The sequence below is a fragment of the Neoarius graeffei genome, chromosome 28 (genome assembly GCF_027579695.1).
Source record: "Neoarius graeffei isolate fNeoGra1 chromosome 28, fNeoGra1.pri, whole genome shotgun sequence".
NCBI classification, from domain to species: domain Eukaryota; kingdom Metazoa; phylum Chordata; class Actinopteri; order Siluriformes; family Ariidae; genus Neoarius; species Neoarius graeffei.
The window spans coordinates 28,925,179-28,949,214 of NC_083596.1; the positions used below are offsets into that span (position 1 = coordinate 28,925,179).

The 24,036-nt window shown below is 40.3% G+C and overlaps 1 protein-coding gene across 2 annotated transcripts in view; it reads left to right on the forward strand.

Annotated features, from left to right (window-relative positions):
• The window catches only part of coro1cb (coronin, actin binding protein, 1Cb), a 339,064-nt gene that overhangs the window by 45,873 nt on the left and 269,155 nt on the right, over nucleotides 1-24,036 (forward strand). For both annotated transcript variants that reach the window (XM_060912765.1, XM_060912764.1), the window contains exon 5: nucleotides 16,556-16,755. In XM_060912765.1, the coding sequence (XP_060768748.1) occupies nucleotides 16,556-16,755 (200 nt within the window). The remainder of the gene's footprint in view (nucleotides 1-16,555; nucleotides 16,756-24,036) is intronic.

Here is a 24,036-nt window from a genome sequence, read left to right on the forward strand (position 1 = left end):
AGTCTGTCAAAGTGTTCTGTGTCATTTCTTTTATTTTTAATGTGGGTTGGGGAGTATGGTGGTATTTTGTATTGGACTTTAAATGTGTGTTTTAATACTTTTTGTGACATAATTTTTCTTATTGTTTGATTACGGGACCAATCAGCAGTGATGTGGAGTCTGTGAACCCTTTAAAAAGGGCCGGTCTTTTTCATTCTGGGAAGAGAGGGGTAGGTGAGCACACGCTTGCTGTGAGGCTGTGTTGCGATAAGTAAGTGCTAAGAAGTGTGTATTTAGAAAATATTGTGTTGTAGTTTGTGATTTTATTTGCCTGATTGAGGCCGGTTTTCTTTTGCGTTTATTCAGTTTTTGGTTTCCTATGTTGTATACTCACTTCTGCACTGTAAATAAATCCGCACCCATATTCACTATATATTTTCAGTTGCCTAGTTTTGTCTTTCTTCATTTTGTTATTGGTGAGGGCCAGTCCTGACGTGAGTTGGGGGGGGTGGAGAAGCCCCTATCTCACATCTCATAAGGGTCATGCAGTATAATAAACACTGAAGAAGAAAACCCTGGCACTCAGAAACCTCCCTGGAGTACTTCTGTGGTCAAGGCACCATTGTGGCTGCACTAGCAGAGGACGAGGAGCGTGTCAGGATGGCCTGTGAGAAAACAGCTGTTAGTTGTGACATTCTGGTGTTTAATTCACTTAACATCTGTTGGTGTTCTCCTAACAATCATCCCTGAGCACTGAGAGCAGTCTGCTTCACCTCCTCTGCTGAATCCATAATGGCGAAGTATCCTGTCAGGGTGCAGACACTTATGGATGCAGGAGCAGAGGGGAGCGGGTGCATTGCAAACTGGAAACCAAATCCAAATTGGCAAACTAAAGATATAGGGTTGGGCAAGGGTTGGTCAATGTGCAAACAATATTACAGAGGTCAGAATACAAAGTCAAATGAACAACGGAAAGCAGGGTCAAAGTTACTGGGAGTCAGAAACAATAAACAAGGCTTGGTACGATCAGGCACGAGGATACAGAACAATACTTCACAACTGGAGTGAGGTTTTGCTGAGCTTATATAGAGGGGTGATAACTGGGATAATGGGAAACAGGTGCACTTCCTAGTATTCGGAAGATGAAGGGCACTGTGGAACTTGGGAAATGTAGTCCGCGCCAGCCATATTTGGAGGCTGCTCCGAACTTGGATTTTCAGCACTATTACTGATGAATATCCCCTTATGCCCAGGTTTACTTTTACTTGTAGATAATGCTGATATACCATTAAGTTTACAGCAGAAAAAGATAGTAATGGGGGCATTAATAGACCATTTTAAAAAGTTGGTTTGACCCAAATATTCACCTGTCTTCCATTTGGCATTCCTACTTCTGAGATATTTTAATGTTGGAGCGTGCCACAGACAAATTTCACAAGGCAACATTTAGAGCAATAAATACCTGGCCAGCTGCTATAGGGTTTGTGAAAGATTTGATGAAGTAAGTGTGTATTCACTTTAAGCTGTGTACAATGTGTGAAAATGATATCTATATGCAAGTTGTATGTGCCCCCTTTCTGTCCCCCCCCCACACACACACTCCCAAGGCATTGCTGTTTGTTTGTTCATCCTTTTTCTAAAAAAAAAATTCAATAAAAAGTTCACAAAAAAATGAACAGGAAAGAATTTTATGTTTATAACTTCAACAATTACTTTTCTCAGTTCCCAAACACTTACTGAGTGTTGTTAAAATAAAATGTGCTTTAACACAGTGGTAAACATGCCCCTTTTCCAATTTTTTTGGAATGTTTTGAAGGCATCAAATTTAGAATGAAGGTTTTGTTGTAAATATACACATATTTATCAGTTTGAACATTAAATACCTTGTCTTTGTATTATGTTCAGGATTTGCAAACATTATATTTTACACAGCGTCCTGACTTTTTTGTAATCAGGGTTGTAATTTGCATGGAAAAGCATTTCCCTGCAGCCTTTCAGTATTAACAACTGTATAACTGACTTGCCTATTTCAGTGTCTCAACCCATTTGGTGTAGGTGCTCTTTAACAATAACAACGTGTCGAAAGTTTAGCATTTCCTAAGGCCATACCCTTTGTTCATGTATTTAGGCTTGGGCCTTGCCAGCTGGAGGTCCTACCATCTTGTCACTCACCCCTATCTGGTCAGTCACATGACATGCAGACCTACTCACTCCTAAATCCCTTGCAATTGCCCAAACCCTGACCAGTCCATTCCCAACATTACTGGGTGGGAAAGATGGGGAATAACCACCACCCTGATGTCATGCCACACATTATAAGGGAGCCAAAGATTGTGTTTGTATGCACATATCCCACCCCTTTCCTGAAAAAGCGAATCGTCTGTTGAACTGGGAAACATATAAAGCCAATCTTGTTATTGCACTAACACAAGTGCAATATATATTAGAAGTATAGCAACCTTGTAGCAAGTTTATACATGCACAGTAATAGTAGTATAACCTGGGGGGGGGGGGGGGGGGGGCTTTTTAAAACCTTATTTTGTGGCAAAGTCACAAAACTTTTTCAGCATTTTTAAATTTTTATTTATTTTTATTTATTTATATTTTGTAATCAGATTTGACTGACGATTCTACACATGCAGGTTTTATGTCCTGGTGGCGAGTGACAGTTATGGCTTTTTCACCATTCACTTAGATAGAGGCCTGATCGCCTCAGCTTGTTAGCCAGAAATAACAACTCCCTGTGTGCATTACCAACATGGCTGCCAAGTGATGAGATATGCATATAAGTTTTTTTTTTATCCTTTGTATTTAATTGTGAGAGGCACCATAGGATGTGTGCATGTCCCATGTATACACCTCATGTTCACCTTCCAGCATATGTCCAGTGCCTTGCCATGAATCAGACTTTGGTGGATCAGGATCTACACACTGCCCAAACCCATCAAGGCCTGATGTATACCCCTTTGAGTACTACCTGGCACTTGGAAGGTCTGCTCTGGATTGGGGGAGGGCTGTGGCACCATGGAAATCTGGAGCACCTGACCCATGTCCATCTCTGGGCATGCGTCGTGGTGCCCTGGTTCTCTGCAGCCATAACAGACCTCCCCGAGGACTGTCCTAACTTTCTGGGGATTGCATTGGCCTGTGTGGCCCAGGGATGCCAGTACTTCTATGCCTGGCACCCGAACCAGCACCGGGACTAGGACAGCATACCCAGGAAGTTGGCTGACTGCATTCTTGATAATTGCAGGTGGCAGCGATTTATTCTGGACAGTATTGGTCAATGAAAAAGGTTAATTTTGACTCAGATGTGTCAATCACCAACTGGGTGATGAACTGTTCCAGCCATGCTTTTTTGGGGTGGGTAGGGTCCAGTCGCAGCCAGCATTTACAGGAGTGATCCCCTTCCTCTAACACCTTGACCACAGTCTGACCCACTCAAGCATGACTGTCTGCATGGCTGTGTAATACAACTGGACATCATCTATTAGAATGGCTTCATTGTGCAGCTCCTACTCTCCACTTGGCTATCCAGACCCTCAGATGGTACCCTCAGACATTTCCAGGTATGCTTCAGCATCATCCTGGGGTGTCATACAAGTCTTTAGCATTCAATGATAGCATCTAGGTAGTAAAACCTCTCCTTCCCTCCCTGATTCAAACCACTACCATTTTCACACTGTGCAAAGCAGGATGCATGTGTGCAGGAATTGATTACTCAGCCTGGTCAGGAAGGCCTGCCCAAAGCCAGTTGATTGACAGCTTGGCTACTCAAGCAAATGAAAAAAACAATAGGGAAAAGAAAAAAAAATACAACAGTGAAAAAGAGAAAGGAATAAGGAAAAAATCAATAGGAAAAACAATAACGAAAAGCATTTATTTTCTTATTCTTTTATTTTTTGTCTTATTTTATTTTTATTTCTGCATTTATTTTCAGTACATTACAGGCATTTAGCATTTATTTTCTTCTTATTTTTTAAAGTTTTTTTTCTTATTCTTTTTCAACATTTCTTTTAATCTTTTGCAGATTTATTCCTTTTTATGGCACTCCTGTGACTCCATAGAAAAAGACTGACATGAAGAAGCAAAGAATAGATTGTCATTGAAAAGTACATCAGATTAAAAATAACCCGTCACAGTTAACGTAAATAATAAGATTACAAATCTCATCTCATGCCGCTTTATCCTGTTCTACAGGGTCGCAGGCAAGCTGGAGCCTATCCCAGCTGACTACGGGCGAAAGGCGGGGTACACCCTGGACAAGTCGCCAGGTCATCACAGGGCTGACACATAGACACAGACAACCATTCATACTCACATTCACACCTACAGTCAATTTAGAGTCACCAGTTAACCTAACCTGCATGTCTTTGGACTGTGGGGGAAACCGGAGATTGAGTGTGTTACATTTGCTCTTTAATGACAGCTTAGATTACGGTAACGACTGTCTTGTAGTTCAGTTAAAATATTTTCAGCACCCAAAGTTAAGTTCAACACAAGTGTTTCAATGCCAATGTTCACAAGCCACAAAGTGTGTGTGTGCGCGCGCGCGTTTGCAATAGACTGGCACCTCATCTGGGGTGAATTCTCCCACCTTGTGCTCTGACCAGGATAAAGATTACTGAAAATTAATTAATTAATTGACTGATTGATTAATTGATTAATTACTTTTGATAATTTTCGTCGTTCTGTAGGGCACTGTACAGCCTTAAAGAGTCCCCCAGAAGGACAAACAGAAGAATGTACGAATGAAACTTTTTTTTTTCATCTGCTCAGAGTATATCTGCCAGCAATGGGCCTGCTACTTGATTATGGTTCACCAGATTCATCAGCTATAGCTTTTAAGTGGCCTAACATTTCCTGTTCCGAAGATCTGAGAATATTATGGTCCTGCCAGTGAAAGGTGTGAAAAGAATGAGAACTGAGGTGAAGTAATTGTCATTGTGGAGGCGAGGAAGGGTAAAGAAGCAAGGAGGGCGTTGCTCTATTTTATTCAGATAAAGGAGAAAGGGGAATGCTTTTGTACCTAACATCAATACAGTGAAATATTTGGTGCTGGGGGTGATAAACATCCATGTTTTGATTACCTGCTACGGAACAAGTATACCATTTCTATAAAAGGTAAGAGATTATTACTAGGGTCTTTGTTTGGCAATACAGGCTCCAGTTATGCCAACCGGTCTTTACCATTCAAAGCATTAAGAGCATTTTGTGCTCAAGGGAAAGCAACAATAATTTCACGTTTTCATTGCACACTGTTATTTAAAACTTTGTATGTTGCCGCATTAATGATTGTTTTCCTCCATCATCTCATCCTGGTTGTAGCGAAGCATCATTAGCTAAGCTAGCATTCCAAAATTAAATCAACATTTAACAACTAGCCATTGGACAAAAAAAACACAAGTATTGTCAAGTTGATTCATATCGTTTATAATTCTGAACTCGTATCCATTTGTTTGTTCATAGCAGAAAGATATGAGTTCACCCAGGACGCGCGGTCACAACAGTAGCCCAGTGCATTCACTGGATTTTTTGGATTCAACAGTACATTCATTGGATTTATTTTTTAGACAGGAATTATGCAGATTTTTTTAAAATCGCGCGATACGCATTATTAACGCAGAGGGTCATCAGAATACGGAGGCAAAGGCTGATCCGCAGGTTAACTACAGCCTTAGAATTTGATAAAATGGACGGGGGAGATGCTGCAGTGTAAGATTACGGTACTTTCAGCACAAAGATAACACTGAACAGGTTTCAGCGTGTCGGCAAAAAAGATGCATCGTTTAACTAAATAATTCAAAGTTTATATATAAAACTTTGAGACACATTTGCAAATACATCTTTAAGTTACACAATCTTACTACGACATCATAATTAGCATTATTTAGCCCATCACTTTGTAATTGCAGTTCGATGGCATTTAGCGACACATTTTTAAACATGCAACTGTTGTATCATTAAGCTAACTGGGCTAAGTTTAAATCATCAAGAACACCATCATACTTTGATTGTGCCAAGCATAACGAATTTGTAGGTTTTTGTTCAAACAGCAGAAAATTGGATTTTTTTTTTAAAATTTCATAGCTTTAATGCCATGAAGACATCTATAAAATATAAGGTCGAATCATGTAAAGTTTTTAGTGATTTTTCATGATTGATGCTGTTTGGAACTAAACATGCTTGACTATGGTCCTTTTTAAAAATCATGATCAGAAATTTTCCTCTGTTAATTCATCACATTCAACTGCAATATAGCTACTTGGCAAATGTTACATATAGTTTTTATTTATTTGATTAAAATCACAAGGTAAAACAAGGCTTTATTTATTTATTCATTCATTTTTGTTTCATAGAGTGGAGGTAGATGAGTGTGTGTGTGTGAGATAGAGAGAGAGAGAGAGAGAGAGAGAGAGAGAGAGAGAGAGAGAGAGAATGAGTCATTCTATAATTTGGGGTACATATGGCATCATCTCATCTCATCTCATCTCATCTCATCTCATCTCATCTCATTATCTCTAGCCGCTTTATCCTGTTCTACAGGGTCGCAGGCAAGCTGGAGCCTATCCCAGCTGACTACGGGCGAAAGGCGGGGTACACCCTGGACAAGTCGCCAGGTCATCACAGGCATTTCGCATCAATAAAAGTAAAAAAAAAAAAAAAGAGTTCTTTCTCAATAGATTGGTCAGTAGTATATTCCTTCAGTGTACCATAGTTGTTAGTTGCAAAACTGAAACATTTTCAGTTTTTTAATTTAATTGTTTGTTTTATTTATATTTACTGAAAGGATATTTTCATTATTCAGTTCGTTACCGACAAACTGGATATCGGTTGTCAGGTTACAGGCAGTTACAGATGTATGTGCAGGGGAGAGCGCATACATGTCAACCTTTAGTTACCCATGCCCTGACAAAATCTGTACTTTTCCCTTCCATACACCCATGAGCCCTTATACACAAGAAACAATTCCAATATATAATCCAAAGCACTGATTGTTTTATTCCACATTATACACTCCTATTGTAATAGGCATATTTATCACACTGCATCAAGTTAAAGGGATCAAATAAGCATGTACTGAATAAAAATAAATTTTAGATCCCAGAGAAAACAACTGAATTAAAAAGGACTATATGTACAGTCAAGTAAACAATTATCTACTAAAGAGAATGACTGACTGAACTATAAACTTAATTATTTAATATACATTGTATCAGTAATACCAGAATTATTGATGTAAATTTTGCAAATAAAATGTATTAATATTAAATAGTTCATAAAAATTACACAAAGTTGTATTTGACAGTGTTGACATCACCTACAATATTACATTTCACCAAAGAAAATTACTTGAAATATAACAGCAGAACTAGTAGGTATGTTAATTAAAATAGTAGGTTACATGTAATAAATGATATATAATCATGTTAAACAGTAAATGAAGGCTAGTAAAAGTTCCATTTGAGAGAAAAAAGTGTTGACACCACAAGCAGCGTTAGATCCAACTAAAGATGACTGAACCACATCAAGTATATTATGTAAACAAGGATAAGTAAAAATATTAATAAATTATGAAGTTAAATTGAAAATCTTCCCAGTAATTTATAACAAGAATTTAAATTTTATTCCTTTTTGGCGTGCTCTTTGTTGTACAAAGATGTTGCAGATTTGGCACTAGCTATAATATCACTGCTTGGGTAGCAGTTGTAGCACTCCTCATCACACTTCATTTTAATTTGCAGATGTGCAGTTAATGTGTCTGCAGCCATATTTTTTCTGTACTCAGTATGAATTTTCCTAACCAATGAAAAAGCCCTCTCACTATCTGCATTGCTATGTGGGAGGCACGGCAAAGCAGTAAAAAGTTGTTTCAGCATTGGAAACCTGGCAACACCCAGAGCAGTTTTTACATCGAAGACCTTTCCCCAATATACATCTATTGGTATATGTAGCTTTCCTACATGTAAACAGTAAAAACTTAAAAAAAAAAAAAAAACACAAATGCTTACCTGTGCAGTTTTTGAATCGGGAAACATTTTTTTCGCTAGCTGCGAAAAATGGTCTGCCACAGTCAGGGGGGTGTTGTGTTCCACGAGAAATTGGCAGAACATAACTTCTGCAGCCGTCACAGAAGTCTGGGCAGTCTGAGCCGACGTACTTGCGCCAAAATGCTGCTCCATAGACTTGAAGGTCCTGCATTTAATGACGCAGTCTTTATGTGCCTTGGTTTGGAAATGCAATTTCAGGTCATAAAAACCTGAAGCTGCCACTATAATGTGCTCTCTGCACGGAACACAGAATGAATATTGGGGGCCATTCGAAGATGCCTGGATCCATCCTTGTACTCTCCATCCAGAGTTTCCCATTCCTTCAGATGTTTTCCAGTTCCAGCACGTTTTCTCTTTGCATTTCCAGATGCCATTTTTAAAAGATAAAACTTGTCAAATTTGATGTGCACACGAGGACTGCTCAACTACAAATGACCGCGAAAAGCACGTGCAACTATAAAACCACATAAATTGAAAATAGTTCCGTTTCATTGGGCATGCGTGTTTGAAAAAATAAATGGTGGATGCTAAGAACATTTTTTTGGAGTAACGGAAAAAATTTCTGATACAAAACATAATTTTCCCGTATAAAAATCAGTGTACGCCGTATTAGCCAAAAAATTGCATTTTCCCGTACGAAATATAGGGAAACCCATGGGCGTCGCCACCATTGAATGTGAAGGGGACATGTCCCCCTCACATTTCATAATTCTTCGTTTGGACCCCCCCACATTTAACATAAAATATTAGTTCACCCAGCGCCGTTTCTATTGCTTCGTGAAAGAATCCATTCCACTTGATCGATAAGAGAATACACATACCACTGAAAATCCACTCCGGGTTTTCTGGGCCCCCCCCACATTTAACATAAAATATTAGTTCACCCAGCGCCGTTTCTATTGCTTCGTGAAAGAATCCATTCCACTTGATCGATAAGAGAATACACATACCACTGAAAATCCACTCCGGGTTTTCTGGGCGTTCCCTACAACAGCTCACTGCGCGCGAGTGAAGTGAATCTCAGCGCGAGCAGAGAAATGTTGGTGCAGCTGCTGGAAAGTGGAGGAGGTGACGTCAGCCCCATTGCAACCTCACAATGTCTAGCTTTTGCTAAAACCTTATTCTTTTGTTATATGCCCTCAAAATTAACCCTAGGACACGTTAAATTAATATTCAACTAAACAGTGAAATAAGCTTAGCCTAATGGGGTATTCTTGGTTGATGGTGAATTGTTTGCAGTATTTGCTCCTCCCCAGACACAATGGACATAAGGACATTCTTTACAAAGAAGCGGAAAGTCAGTCAAAAGTTCTCCACAGGACAGGGTTTTTTTGTCCCAGTGGAAATGTTAGTGCAGTGAGCTGGCTAGTCAATGTTAGGAGATGTATCAGCTAGCTTAACGTTAGCTATCATTTAATTCAAACCCAGTAGGCCTGCCTTACTGTAATGCCAAGAATGAGGTCAAGTCTGCTCTGATGATATTTATTGATTCCTTGTTTTGTCTGGTCTTTGGCAGTTTTCTGGAAAGTAAGATGGGAAATCAGTGTATGGGGAAGGAATAGTAGAGAGGAAAGCGATGGAGAGAGATGGATGTTATTCCAGGTGGATTGTGAAGGAAAGGGGGATAAAAGTTATGAAGTGGTAGAAATTGTGGTGGCACCAATATAAGAAGGAGTTATATCTATAAATCTATTTGTTATACTAATCTGTAAATGCTACTGTAGTACCACCATTGCATGTAGGTTGATAAAACTGCACTTGTTCATTGTGTGAAGTTATCTTTTATGTCATTGCTTGACCCAGTGTAATTTTGTGTTATGAAGACTGCATGATGCCATGCCATTTTTGTTATGAGTATCGCTAAATCGGAAAAAAGTAAAATGCACCCACTAAAGTCACTGTTGGTGGTGAACAAAATTGCACCTGTTCATTGTGTGAAGTTATTTTTTATGTCACCGTTGCTTGACACAGTGTGATTTTGTGTTATGAAGTTTGCATGATGCCATGTCATGCCTGTTCATTGTGTGAGATTATGAATATTCTTATTTTTAAACATACAGTTGAGTGTCACTATTGCTTGGCCCAGTGGCATGTTGTGTTACATCTAAAACTAAATAGAAAACACAAAATAAAAAGTAAAATGCACCCATAAAGTCATTGTTGGTGATAAATTGTGTCACATTCATCTCATTATCTTAGGCATAGCGGTGGGTTTAAAAACAGGCTGATGAATATATGGACTAGTTGAATAAGGACTTATTGTTGAAAATTAATTAAAAATTTTCTGGCGGAGGACCCCCCGCCAGTGTGTCCCCCCCACATTAAAAATGCTTCTGACGCCCCTGGGGAAACCGTATAACTTGACATGTACCGTATGAGAGCGGAGAATGCAGACTGGCAGACAATCCAAAACGCTAGACGAAATTGAGGGACAGGCAGGGATCAATCGATCGGCAGACAGAGTAATAAGGGCTAGACCAGTGGTTCTCAAACTGGGGGGCGCGCACACTCGGCGAGTGGGGCGTGTGGTCACAGACTGCTCAGTGGCAAATGCAAGGAGCTGGTTTACAGCTGCACCAACAAATAACAAACATCTTCATCTTCAGTCCAGCCAATGAAAACGGGGAGTTATTATTTGAAATCTCAGCAAGGAACTTTTATAGACACACCTCAAGTACATAAGAGATCACAGACATCGGAAACACACCACTGTGCAATCGAGTCGAGCTTGTACCATTGCAGTTTTCACATCCTTCTGGGTAACACTGATGCAGGAGTACCCCCAGCTCTGTGACATTGCTTTAAAAATTCTCCTTCCTTTCGCATCAACATATTTGTGTGAGGCAGGCTTTTCAAAACTGACCGCGCTCAAAACTAAGTACCGCAATCATGCATAGATTGAGGATGACCTGAGGCTGCGTTTAACTAAAATTGAGCTGAGAATTCGAGAACTCTGCCAAACAAAGCAGGCTCATGTGTCACACTGAGACATTCGTTAACACTACCGGTACTCCGGTAGAGTTTGTTTGTTAGCAACTTTGCAGAAAAAAAAAAATGTACGGATGGATTTTCATGAAAATTTTACTAGATATGTGTCTTGGCCCAATGAAGAACTTAAATTTTGGAGGTGATCCGGAACCTTGTCTGGATCCAAAAAAAATTAAAAAGGATATAGGACAAAATTTAACATTTTCAGTCTCGGACTGTTGTCTAACATTGTCATAATACAGTAATACAATAAAAAACAGCCTAATAATAATAGCTTATCTATCTTTTTTTTTGGGGGGGCACCTCAAAGTACACTTGCTACAGTGGGGGGGCAGATCGCAAATGCTTGAGAACCCCTGGGCTAGACTAGTCTGGTTAACACCAGACCATATCACAAGTGAAATATGGTCTGGAATCCGCCTATTGAATTTCTCGTAGGGGAGGTGTGGTTTACGATTGTCAACGGCCGTTTATTGGACGTTGCGAATGTCTATCATTTAGCGTATACGTAGCCCATGGCCAATCATGGCAGTTGTACCCGGTGACGTAGTTAGAGCGACAAAGAAGACGAAGAGGTGAAGAAAGACTGAAACGCCAAACGCTGTTCTTTTTTTAAAACAAACTTTCGCTCTAAACTATTCAGAAGTGTCTAAAGCTTGATCGAAAGTTTGGTTCATATCACTCGCCGCCATGTTAAATGTGATCCGTAAACAGTCCCAAATAAACTACAAGCTTCCGTTTGTCGAGTAGTATGCGTCACCGTCTTTCCACGCCTCCCCACTCTCTGATTGGCTCCCTAACTCAGGCGAGCCTTTAGACCAGGGGTGTCAAACCTGATCCATAAAGGGCCGTGTGGCTGCAGGTTTTCATTCCAGCCATGCAGCAGCACCCTGATTTGGCTTATTCAATCAACTGACACACCCACCCTTTAATCAAGGGTGGGTGTGGCTGCAAGTATTTGACTGTGTGAAGACAGTTCAGTTGATTGAATGAGCCAAGTCAGGTGTGCTGCTGCATGGCTGGAATGAAAACCTGCAGCCACAAGGCCCTTTATGGATCAGGTTTGACACCCCTGCTTTAGACCATAGTTTCCATGCTGTCTTTTCAGATCGGAACGATTGTGCAAAGCAGCATGGGATTTCCCAGGCTAGGGCTAGACTAGAGTAACGAAAACGAAGGCCGAGAACACGATACGGCAGGTATAATAACAAGGCTTGGTAAGACACTGAACTATACTTCGCATCGAGAGGAGGAGAGGTGTTTATATAGCGTGGGCTGATTAACCAGAAAAGGAGTGACAGGTGTAATTAATAGACAGGCGATAGAGGGCACTGTGGTTCTTGGGTGTTATAGTTCATAGTTCAGATAGGCCATGTTTGTAGTCTGACTGGAAGTGGCGCTCTCTATCGCGTTACTGACATTGGTCATTTGACTAAATTCTGTACTTCAAGTAAAAATACAATTTTAAGGGCTCTTGAGTCTATTCTGCCATATATATATTCTGATGTTTTAAAAATAATTTTAAGAATTGATGTTTTTTTCAGGTATACATGATGTGTTCAGTTCTGTCATTAAGGACAGGTGTGTGTGTGTGTGTGTGTGTGTGTGTGTGTGTGTGTGTGTGTGTGTGTGTGTGTGTAAAATGAGGATATTACTCGGTCCTGTGAAGATATGAAGTTTATCTTCAAGTGGTGACTGTATATTTCTTGAGTGAGTGAAGTGAGCGAGTTAGATATTTTTCAAAATGAGAAGATAAACTTCATATCTTCACGTCACCATGTAATGTTCTTTATATTATATAGACACATCCACAAAAACAAGTTAATCAAAATAATTTAAATTTTGAACTGGTTCGCCATTTTGACAAAACGCGTGAAGTCAGCGGGAAAACATTAGAAGTGACGTCATTGGAGTGAAATATCGGAAAATGTCATTCAGAACCGCCAATGTATTTTGTATAAAAAATGCAAGTTTTTCAACATAAGAAGATAAACTTCATGTCTTCAAGCTATCATGTGATTTTTCTTTTTATTATATTGACACATTCACAAAAAAGTACGCAAATTTATCAAAATAATTCATCAATATCCTCACTTGTGAGGATATTGAAAAATATTTCACGATTGTAGTTCTCAATGTCCTGGATGTAGTTCATATGAAAAAAGTGAGTGGCTATTACAGTATATATAACTACCACACAAGTCATTTCTGATAGTTTTAAGAGATGCCATGCAAAACTCTAACTTATTAAATGTGAAAAAATGAGGTGTAACATAGTTGAAAATCACTACATTTAAATGCACAAAATATTTTGCTTTTTGCTCTTATTCCAAAAAGACAATAGTTATACTAAGGCCACACCAATTTAATTAGTTGGTTCTCAGATTTTTTCAGGGAAAATATGAAGCGAGCGGGCGAAATAAAAATAAAATTAAAAAAATGCTCCGATGGTAAAATTAGCGGTGGAAATAGACCAAACAATACAGGCAAACCAGTAAACAGAATTTCAACACACCTGTCAAAGATTTTACGCTTTTGTTCATTGAATATCCTAACAATCACAGACACAGGCTTTGCAGGACTCCCCTCCACAGGCATGTTTCTTCCACAAGTCTTTATCGAAAGTGAAAGGGGCGATTTGATTGGTTTTCGATGTCACGTGACCTCACGTCACGTGACCTTTTCTGTTGGTGGGAGTTTGATTTCGATTTTTTTTTTCATTTTGCATTTTCTTCAAGCGGCAATTCCAAGAATTGAATTGAATTGGTGTGGCCTAATCTGTGAATTTCAGAATTTAGTAAATACTAAATTCGGCATCAGGGCAAATTTGGAATATCCAAAGTGAATATGCTGTTTACATGACCTGTATCAAATTCTGAATAATGGGGGAATATGCATGTGCATGTAACCATACTGAATGAAGGTCAAAGAGTTAATGCCATGCCTCCCTCTGCTTCTCCAAATATGCTGCACTTGTTGCAGTATCAGAATCCTGATGAGCCCTTTATCTCCCCTGTTTTTCAGCTGCTGATATCTCTTTCAAACAATTGGATTTTTAAAAAAAAATGTGTTGCAATAGAAAGGGAGATTGTGCCCATATGAATGTGTGTTGTGACATGTAGACTGATAATGGTAATTATGAATAATATAGACTACTGGGTAACTTGATTGATGGATAACATAGTTGACAATGGCAGGCCTTGCCTTGCTGACCACATCATTTTCTTGTACTGGTTATGGTCAGATGTGAACATGTAATTTAATTAATATCATTAAAAATTTGTACACCATCACAATGTACATAACATTGTTGAGGGTCAATTAATATACTCATTGACAATTGTGTTAATATAGATAAAATGTGAGGACACTCTCCACAGTCTGTTCAACATGTCTGCCACAGAAGAAAATGACATCATGTGCTTCTGGTCACATGGTGATGGGACAAACCATTTTTGAATTGCAGGGGGGAGTTCTGTTGGTAACAAAGTTGATAGAACTTTTGCTGACATTAATAAATTAAGATATTTACATGAGAATCAATTTAAAATATTTTTCTTTAGGTTTTTTAAATAAAAAAAAACTGTTGACTTGAATGATTTTTATTCATCATTTTGAAAACAATACCCCCTCAACTGGAAAAACAGTCGAATTTGGAACATCATGACAATTTTTCAGTTAAATGAAGTATAGGATGCACATAATGTTTGTGTGGCATTATAACATATTTTACCAATTAATGGAAAGTGTTTTTGAAGAAAATAGTTAGAATAAATCTATCAACTGGCATGAAATGTACCCCAAATTATAGAATGACTCATTTTTATTGATTCATTTATCTTTATTGTGACTAAGAGTAATTCCTATTGTGATTTAAATGTTTGCATTCAATAAATATAAACTACTAGTTTCATAAACTACAAAATAAGATACTTGTAATCATGTTTAAGTCCTTGCACTGCAACTGGCCAAAACAGAAAATGAAGTTTTACCTAGATGCCCTGACATACTAAATATTATTGTGTTTTTGCGATTATCATTCCATGAATTTTTATATTGTTCCACTCACAGTGCAGCATGGTGGGTCATGGATTAAATACTTTTTATTTGTGGTCTTTTGATGTGGTTAAGGTCTAAATTGCACAGATACAGTAGGGTCCATAAGTATTTTGACAGTCACACTTCATAATTTTAATTTCCCTCTGTTTCAAATCCATTGTGATGATGTACAAATCAATCAAGCTGTGATTTTTTTTATTCTATATAAAAGTGTAGACTTTCAGCTTTAATTCAAAGGGTTTAACCACAATATTGCATTAACTGTTTAGGAGGTACAGCCAAATGTATTTGGACAAACTAACAATAATAAGAGTAATACTTATTTTTAATACTTGGATGCAAAATCTTTAGTCAAACACTGCCTGAAGCCTGGAACCCTTGGATATCATCAAATGCTGAGTGTCATCCCTTGAGATGCTTTGCCATGCCTTTAATTGAGGTGCCTTCAGTTGCTGCTTGTTTGTGGGTCTTTTTGCCTTCAGTTTTGTCTTCAGTAAGTGAAAAGCATGCTCAATTGAAGTTGGGTGAATGACTCTGCCATTTCTTTGCCATAAGAGGCTTTTGGGTTGTACCAGATTGTTGATTTGGACACTCCTAGTTTCTGCATTCTCAATGATGGGAATGCTTTTTCAGCCTAATAATGACCACCTTTGCTTGTATCAATACCTATTTGGACTGAATATTGAGCTCCCATGAGCAGCTACCTTTTTGTCCTTAATTTGTCATGAAATAATGAGGGAACAGGCCACACCTGGCCATGAAGATGCGTATTAGTCAGTTGTCCAAATACTTTTGAATCTGTGAAAATGGACAGATGATATGGAAAATGGCTGGAATTCCTAAACTGTTCATGCAATATTTTTTATTAAACCCCTGAATTAAAGCTGAAAGTCTCCACTTCAATCACATCTTAATTGCGTTGTTTCAAATCCACTGGGGTAAAGTACAGAGGCAAAATTATGAAAATTGTAACGGTAGAAAATACTTGACTGTATATGAGTGTATTAGTAAGCTGTGATGCTATGTTCTTTTTGGGAATCAAAATTATGATTAAAAATTAATTTAGTCATTATACACATGTAACATGTCACAGAGATCTATTTGACTTGGAGCAGGAGTGTCCAACATTATCTGTGAATGACTGTTTTTTTTTATCTAAACAGGAGTCACATCTAATTGGCAACTGATGGTCAAGAGCAACTGATTAAGTGGGTGGAATCCGGTGTCTCTTGTTCTGAATTAAAAACCTGCAGCTAATTTTGGACACCCCTCATGTAGTGAGAGAACTCTTTGATAGAACACTTCAGATTTCTAACTAACAGATTTCACCAATCTGTCACAGTTTTGACAGGAAACTATTTGCATTGTGTCTAATTGAGTGTTTAGTTTTACCTAAAGAAAGTAAGGGGTGAACAAATATGAGCAAGAATCAACAATAATGACTGCTAAATTACTTTCTCTGATCTGTTTTCCATTAGAGATGATCAGGCGTGTGGTTCGGCAAAGCAAGTTCCGGCATGTTTTTGGGCAGGCGGTGAAAAATGATCAGTGCTATGATGACATCAGGGTGTCAAGGGTCACCTGGGACAGTACCTTCTGTGCGGTCAATCCCAAATTTCTTGCCATTATTGTGGAGGCCAGCGGAGGTGGATCCTTTATTGTTCTCCCTCTTCAGAAGGTAAACTGGTATTTCTTGGGAGAGAGAGAGGAAAAAAGAAACATATATAAGTTTATCTTTGAGTGGTGAATGTATATATCATGAATGAGCAAAGTGAATGGGTGATATATTTTTCAACATGAGAAGATTAACCTTCATAGGTTTGTGCCACTGTGTGATGTTCTTGATATTATATGGACACATCCACAAGAAAAATATGCAAATTAATCAAACGAATTTTAATTTTGAACCAGTTTGCCATTTTGACAACATGCGTCAGGTCAGTAGGAAACCATTGAGAGTGCTGTCATTGGAGTGAAATACTGGCAAATATGTCACTCAGATCCTGGATGTATTTCATATGAAAAATGCAAGTTTTTCAACACAAGAAGATAAACTTCATATCTTCAAGCCAACGTGTGATTTTTTTATTATAAAGACACATTCACAAATAAAAAAATACCCAAATTTATCAAAACAATTCATTGATTTCCTCATGAGTGACATGTGGAGGAATGTGTCATGGTTTTAGATCGCCATGTCCTGGATGTAACTTGTATGAAAAATACAAGTGCCATATTTTCCCAGTAAAACACTCGTGTCCATATATATATATATATATATATATATATATATATATATATATATATATATATATATGTGGGCACGAGTGTTTTACTGGGAAAAAAAAAATATGGGTCTAATCAACAATGGCGATGAGACAATCTACAAGAGTGAGGTGAGCCGTTTGGCCATGTGGTGCAAGGACAACAATCTCCGCCTGAACGTGGAGAAGATGAAGGAGATTGTTGTGGACTTCAGGAGAGCGCACACCCAGCATGCTCCACTAACTATCGACGGTGCTGCAGTGGAGAGGGTGAGCAGCACCAAGTTTCTGGGTGTGCACATCTCTGAAGACCTGTCCTGGAGCAACAACACCGCATCACTGGCCAAAAAAGCCCAACAGCGTCTGTACTTCCTCCGCAAACTGAGGAGAGCAAGAGCCCCCATCATGCACACATTCTACAGAGGCACCATCGAGAACATCCTGACCAGCTGCATCACCGTGTGGTACGGCGCCTGCACCGTGTACTGCTGCAAGACTCTGCAGTGCATCATGAGAGCAGCTGAGAGGATCATTGGTGTCTCTCTCCCTTCTCTTATGGATATCTATAACTCCCGCCTCACCCACAAAGCCATCAGGATTGCAGGTGACCCCACCCACCCATCTCACGGCCTCTTCAGCCTGCTGCCGTCGGGGAGGAGACTGCGGAGTCTCTGGGCCAAAACCAGCAGGCTCAAGGACAGTTTCTTTCACCAGGCAGTCAGGAGGCTCAACTCCCTCCCTGTTCTGCCCCTCCTCCCCCCTCTGCCCCCTGCCACAGATTCTACCCGTACACTCCTCCCCCCTCTGCCCCCCCTTCAGCATCTGACATCATGTCACCCTCACAGTTCCCTCCCCCCAACACACGCACATACTCTCAACATTCTTTCGCACACTGAACTCAGGGACTGCACATTTCACTTTACCTTGCTCATTTGCACTATTCCACACTACCTCACCTTAACAGCTATTAATTTATTGTTTATATTGCTTATTTCATGTTTACCTGCTATACCTCAAGTGCCCTTGACTGTTTATTTTATGTCCTTTTGCTCCAATTTATAGGTGTTTAGTGTTTAGTTTATGTCTGTTTCTTATCTGGAGTGTTTATACTTTTTATATTGTTTATTTCAATTATTCTGTTTTTATTTATTGCATTGCCTGTTTGCACCGTGGGCCAGAGAGGACTGAAATTTCATCTGTGCTGTATGTCGAGCATGTATAGCATATTTGACAATAAAGTTGACTTGACTTCACACACACACACACACACACACAGACAGACAGACAGACAGATAGATAGATAGATAGATAGATAGATAGATAGATAGATAGATAGATAGATAATTAATAAATAAATAAATAAATAAATAAATCTCAGACATGACATTAAAACCACTGAGAGGTCAAGTGAATAACATTGATTATCTTGTTAAATTGACACCTGTCAAGGGGTGGAATACACTGCCTGGCCAAAAATAAAGTCACCATTTGGTTTTAAATAAGCAAATACATTAGAGCCTTTGATTGGATAATTACTGCAGTGATTAATGTGTTTCAGCTGGCAGCAGTTCTTTTAACCCTAACTGATGCAGTGAGTAGCTTCTCGTTTCTTAAACATGTCAGAAGTCGTATTCCATGCTCAGAAAAAGAGCTTTCAAATTATTGGCCTGCATCAAGCAAAGAAAACAATGAAGCAGATTGCTGACTGAAATTGGTTTAAGAGCTGTCCCACAGATTATTAAAACCTGGAAGGATAGTGGTGAACCATTAACTTCATGGAAAAAATGTGGTTGGGAAAAGATCTTGACTGACCATGATCAGAGATTACTTAAATGTTTGAAGTCAAATCATGAAAAAAATTGACAGTAGAACTCACGGCTATGTTTAATAGTGAAATTAAGAGCATTTCCACACTCACAATGTGAAGAAAAATCACAGGATTGGTATAACACAGCTGTGTGGCCATAAGAAAACCACTTGTCCTTAAAACTAATCGGGAGAAAAGGCTTCAATTTGCTCAAGAGACTGGACTCTGGAACAATGGAAAAAGGTTGTGTGGTTTGATAAGTCCAGATATATCCTATTCCTGAGGTGTGTTAGGGTAAGAAGGGAAGTGCATGAAATGATGCATCCATCATGTATAGTGGTCACTGCACAAGCCTTTGGAGGCAGTGTTATGATATGTCGTTGCTTCAGTTGGTCAGGTTGAGGCTCAGCAACATTGTGGGGCAATAAAATGAAGTCCGCTGATGATCTGAATATCCTGAATGACCAGGTTATCACATCAATGGATTTTTTCTTCACTGATGGCACAAGCATAAAATTAGGGCTCAGATTGTGAAAGAGTGGTTCAGTAAGCATGTGGAATCATTATCACACATGAATTGGCCACTACAGAGTCCTGACCTTCACCCCATTGAGAATCTTTTGGGCCTTTTCCACTACCCTTTTTCAGCTCACTTCAGCTCACTTCAGCCCAACACGGCTTGCGTTTCGACTACCTCAGAGCAGCACGACTGAGCTCACTTCAGCCTTACTCAGCACCCAAAACTCGCACGGTTTTGGAGTGGGGCTGAAGTGAGCCCAACCGAGCCGAGTGGGGCTAGAGGCATGAGGAGAAACTCCCCTGTGCACTGATTAGTGAGGAGGAGTGTCCTCACATGCCCACACACACCCCGTGAGACTACTGCTTAAAAGGTCACTGATGTCACTGTTTGCGCCGCCTAACGACATCACGTGACGTCCACCCACTTTCGCTAACTCCACCCAATGTGTCCACCCACTTCTAGCCAGCATGGTTCAGTGCGGTTGTAGTCGAAATGCAACCCCAACAGCCCCACTCAGCTCAACTCAGCCCAACTCAGCACCGCACGGCTCAGCCCAACTCAGCTGCGTTGGTAGTGGAAAAGCCCCATTTGAGATGTGCTGGAGAAGACTTCACACAGTGGTTCAACTCTCCCATTCTCAACACAAGATCTCAGTGAAAAATTGATACAACTCTGGAATGAAATAAATGTTGACATTGCATAAGTTTATCGAAACAGTGCCACAGTGAATGCATGCTGTATTCAATGCTAAAGGTGGTCCAACCAAATTATTAGAGTGGGTGACTGCCCTGCCAAAAAAGTGTATTTTAGACAATAAGTGAACAGTCAGTTCTCAGAGTTAATGCGTTGGATGCAGGAAAAATGGGCAATTCAGTTTAACTTTATTTGTATAGGGTTTTTGCCAATGGACATTCTCACAAAGCGGCTTTACAGAAATGTATTAATTTCAGAAATAAATTTTACGTATTTGTATTAATAAATTTGTCCCAAATGAGCAAAACGGAGGCTTGGGTTGCTAGGAAAAACTCCAAATGGACCAGACTCAAAATGGAACCTATCCTCATCTGGGTGCCACCAGATTGTGTGATTTATAACTAACTTGCTTCTATAACTGTGTACTATATGGTCAAAAATTGCAGTTGTGTCACCAGGAAATTCATTATCGTTTTCACTTGAAGTCTATTTTGATGAAATTCTCAACTGTTCACTGATGAAGACTTGAGTGCAAGGTTGTTTGTGGCAGTTGCAATCATGATAAGCTTAAGGATCTGAGCAACTGTGACAAGGGCCAAATTGAGATTGCTGGACAACTGGGTCTGAGCATCTCCAAAACTTGTGTCTTGTGGTCTTATGGGGTGTTCCAGGTAGTCATTGATTAATACTTACCAAAAGTGTCCAAAGAAAGACATCTGGTGAACTGGCAACAGGTTCATGGGAGCCCAAGGCTCATTGATGCACATGGGAAGCAGATGCCTATCCTACAGAATAGCCTACAGAATTCTCTGGTCCTATCCTACAGAAGTGCTACTGTAACACAAATTACTGAGAAAGTTAATGCTGGCTACCTTTTTAGTGAGATCAGTCAGTGGGCTGGTGACATCTGAATAATTAGGTATGAACCTACTGTATGGTAGTAGCCAGCCAGCACCAGGAACTGTTTCACTCCCTTTTTAGTCTTGGGCCACAGGCAGGCCACAATCACTGCAATCTTGTTAATTTGAGGACGCACCTGCCTGGTGGAAACCCAGATACCATACTTCCACTTGCCCAATTGCACACTTTTCTGGGTTAGCCATGAGACCCGCCCACCTCAGCGACTCTAGGATGGCCCTAAGATGATGTCAGTGCCATGGCCAATTGTTGCTGTATATGTCATTGAGATAAGCCACCGAATAGCCAGTGTGGGGGCAGAGGATCTTGTCCATGAGCCGCTGGAACATAGCGGGAGCCCCAAATAACCCAAAAGGAAGTGTGATAAATTGGTGTAATCTGAATGGTGTGGAAAAGGCCATTTTCTCTTGGGATGGAGAAGGAGCTCTGCCAATATCCCTTTTTCAAGTCCAGTGTCGAATAAAAATGAGCAGCACCTAATCGGTCGAGCAACTCATCAATGCAAGGCACTTTTCTGTATTCCACACAGAACCAGACTGACCTGTTGGTCTTGGGAACCAGGACCACCAGGCTGCTCCAGTCACTGTGGGACTCCTCGATTATGCACTTTTCAAGCATGGCTTTGAGTTCATCCCGAACCACCATTTTTGTGTTCGGGCAAACGGTAAGGGTGGGCTACGCACCACCACTCCTGAGATGTTTCAGTGTAGTGTTCTATGAGGTGGGTGTGGCCGGGAAGGGGCAAGAACATGTCGGAAAATTCCTTTTGCAACCTGGCAACCTCTGTGAGTTGGGCCGATGAGAGGTGGTCTTCACAAGGGACCAGAGTGGTCGGAGTTGTTACTTTAATTTTTACCTCCGGCCCCAGCTCTGCCTTCTCTGGAACTACCGATGCCAGCCCCATGGGGACCCCCTCATTACAATGTTTTAGCAGGTTGAGGTGTTATATTTACAGTGCCTCACCCCTATTCATTCACTTCACCACGTGACCTTGAAGGGCCCTTGCCACTTGGCGACTAATTAACCCCGCCGACAGTAGTTGGAGGGGTTATTATTTTCACCTGCGTCAGTCTGTGTGTGTGTATCTGTCTGTCTGTCTGTGTGTCTGCAAGATATCTCAAGAACCAATGGATCGATTTGGACCAAATTTTGTACATGTGTTGCCAATCACCCAGGAAGGAAACCATTAAATTTTGGAGGTCAAAGGTCAAAGGTCAAGGTCATGGCAGAACTTCGAAATTTTCGCCCAATGTATTTTAATAGGGAAAAGGCGGGGTTTGCACTCGTTAGAGTGTCCCTGTCTAGTTTGGAGCTTGAAGTAGGCAATAACATGAATACTTTATCTCCTGGGGTGAACTCTCTAAGGCATGCACCCCTGTTGTACAGCTGGGTTTGGCATTCTTATGCCTGCTGCAAATTCTCCTGGGTTAAGTGTGTGAAGGTGTGGAGCTTTGCGCGCAGGTCGAGAACATATTGAATTTCATTTTTACTAGGTGAAGGTCCTTCCTCTCAATTTTCCTGCAGCATGTCCAAAATGCCGCGAGGCTTATGCCCATATAATAATTTGAACAGGAAGAATTCCGTGGAGGCTTATGGGACCTCTTGTATTGCGAATAACAGGGGCTCGAGCCATTTATCCCAATTACATGCATCTTCATTTACAAACTTCTGCATTAAATTTTTAAGTGTCTGATTGAATCATTCCACCAAGCCATCTGTTTGTGGGTGATGGACACTGGTGTGGATCGATTTAATCCCCAACAACCCATACAGTTCATGAAGTGTGCATGACATAAACATAGTGCCTTGGTCAGTCAGGATTTCTTTGGGAATCCTGACTCAGGAGATAACATGGAAGAGCGCCTCCACAATACTGCATGCTGAAATATTGTGGAGAGGCACCCCTTCCAGATATCACATTGCATAGTCCACCAGATCTAAAATAAAGCGATATCCCCGTGGTGACTGATCTAATGGCCCGATGAGATCCATGCCAAGTCTCTCAAAGGGGGTCTCTATTAGAGGGAGAGGGTGCAAAGGCACTTTTGTGGTGGCTGCTGGATTTACTAGTTGGCATTTGCGGCATGCTGCACTTTGCCAATGGACATCCCTACGAATCCCTGGCCAATCGGACTGGGCCATTATTCGGGCTAGTGGTTTATCCTATCCTAAATGATAGGATAACCATTTGATTAAAGTGAGCCATGTGGAATATGAGTTCCCTATGGCTCTTTGGGATTAATAACTGGGTTAACTGTTCACTGGTTTGAGTGTCCTGTACCGAGTGGTACAGCTTATCTTTAAAAACAGCGAAGTATGGGAAGGAGGGTGTCACATTTGGCTGGAGGGGTTGACCATCTATTTACTCTCAGGTGGTCAAATGTGTGATGCAGAGTCTCATCTCACATCTGTTCTAATGGGAATCCCTGAGGGAGGGTGGAGGGGTGAGCTGCTCCCCACTCCTCGTATCACCCTGATGTGGTGCCTGATGTAGATGGCTCTGTGACAGCTTCCCCAGTCAATGCCACACTGGGATCCCCCCATGACATATTATCGCAGGACCCACTACAATACATTCTATTAAGCCTCTAAACCCCAGACAATCAGTTCTCAGAATCAGCGGGTGGGTGAGATGCGGGTTAAGCACCACCTTTACGTTATGCTTTTCCCCAGAAATAGAATGTAGATGGACACTAGTAGATATTCATGAACATCCTCGTGCACACACAAAACCTGAACCACTTGTCCTCTCCCCAA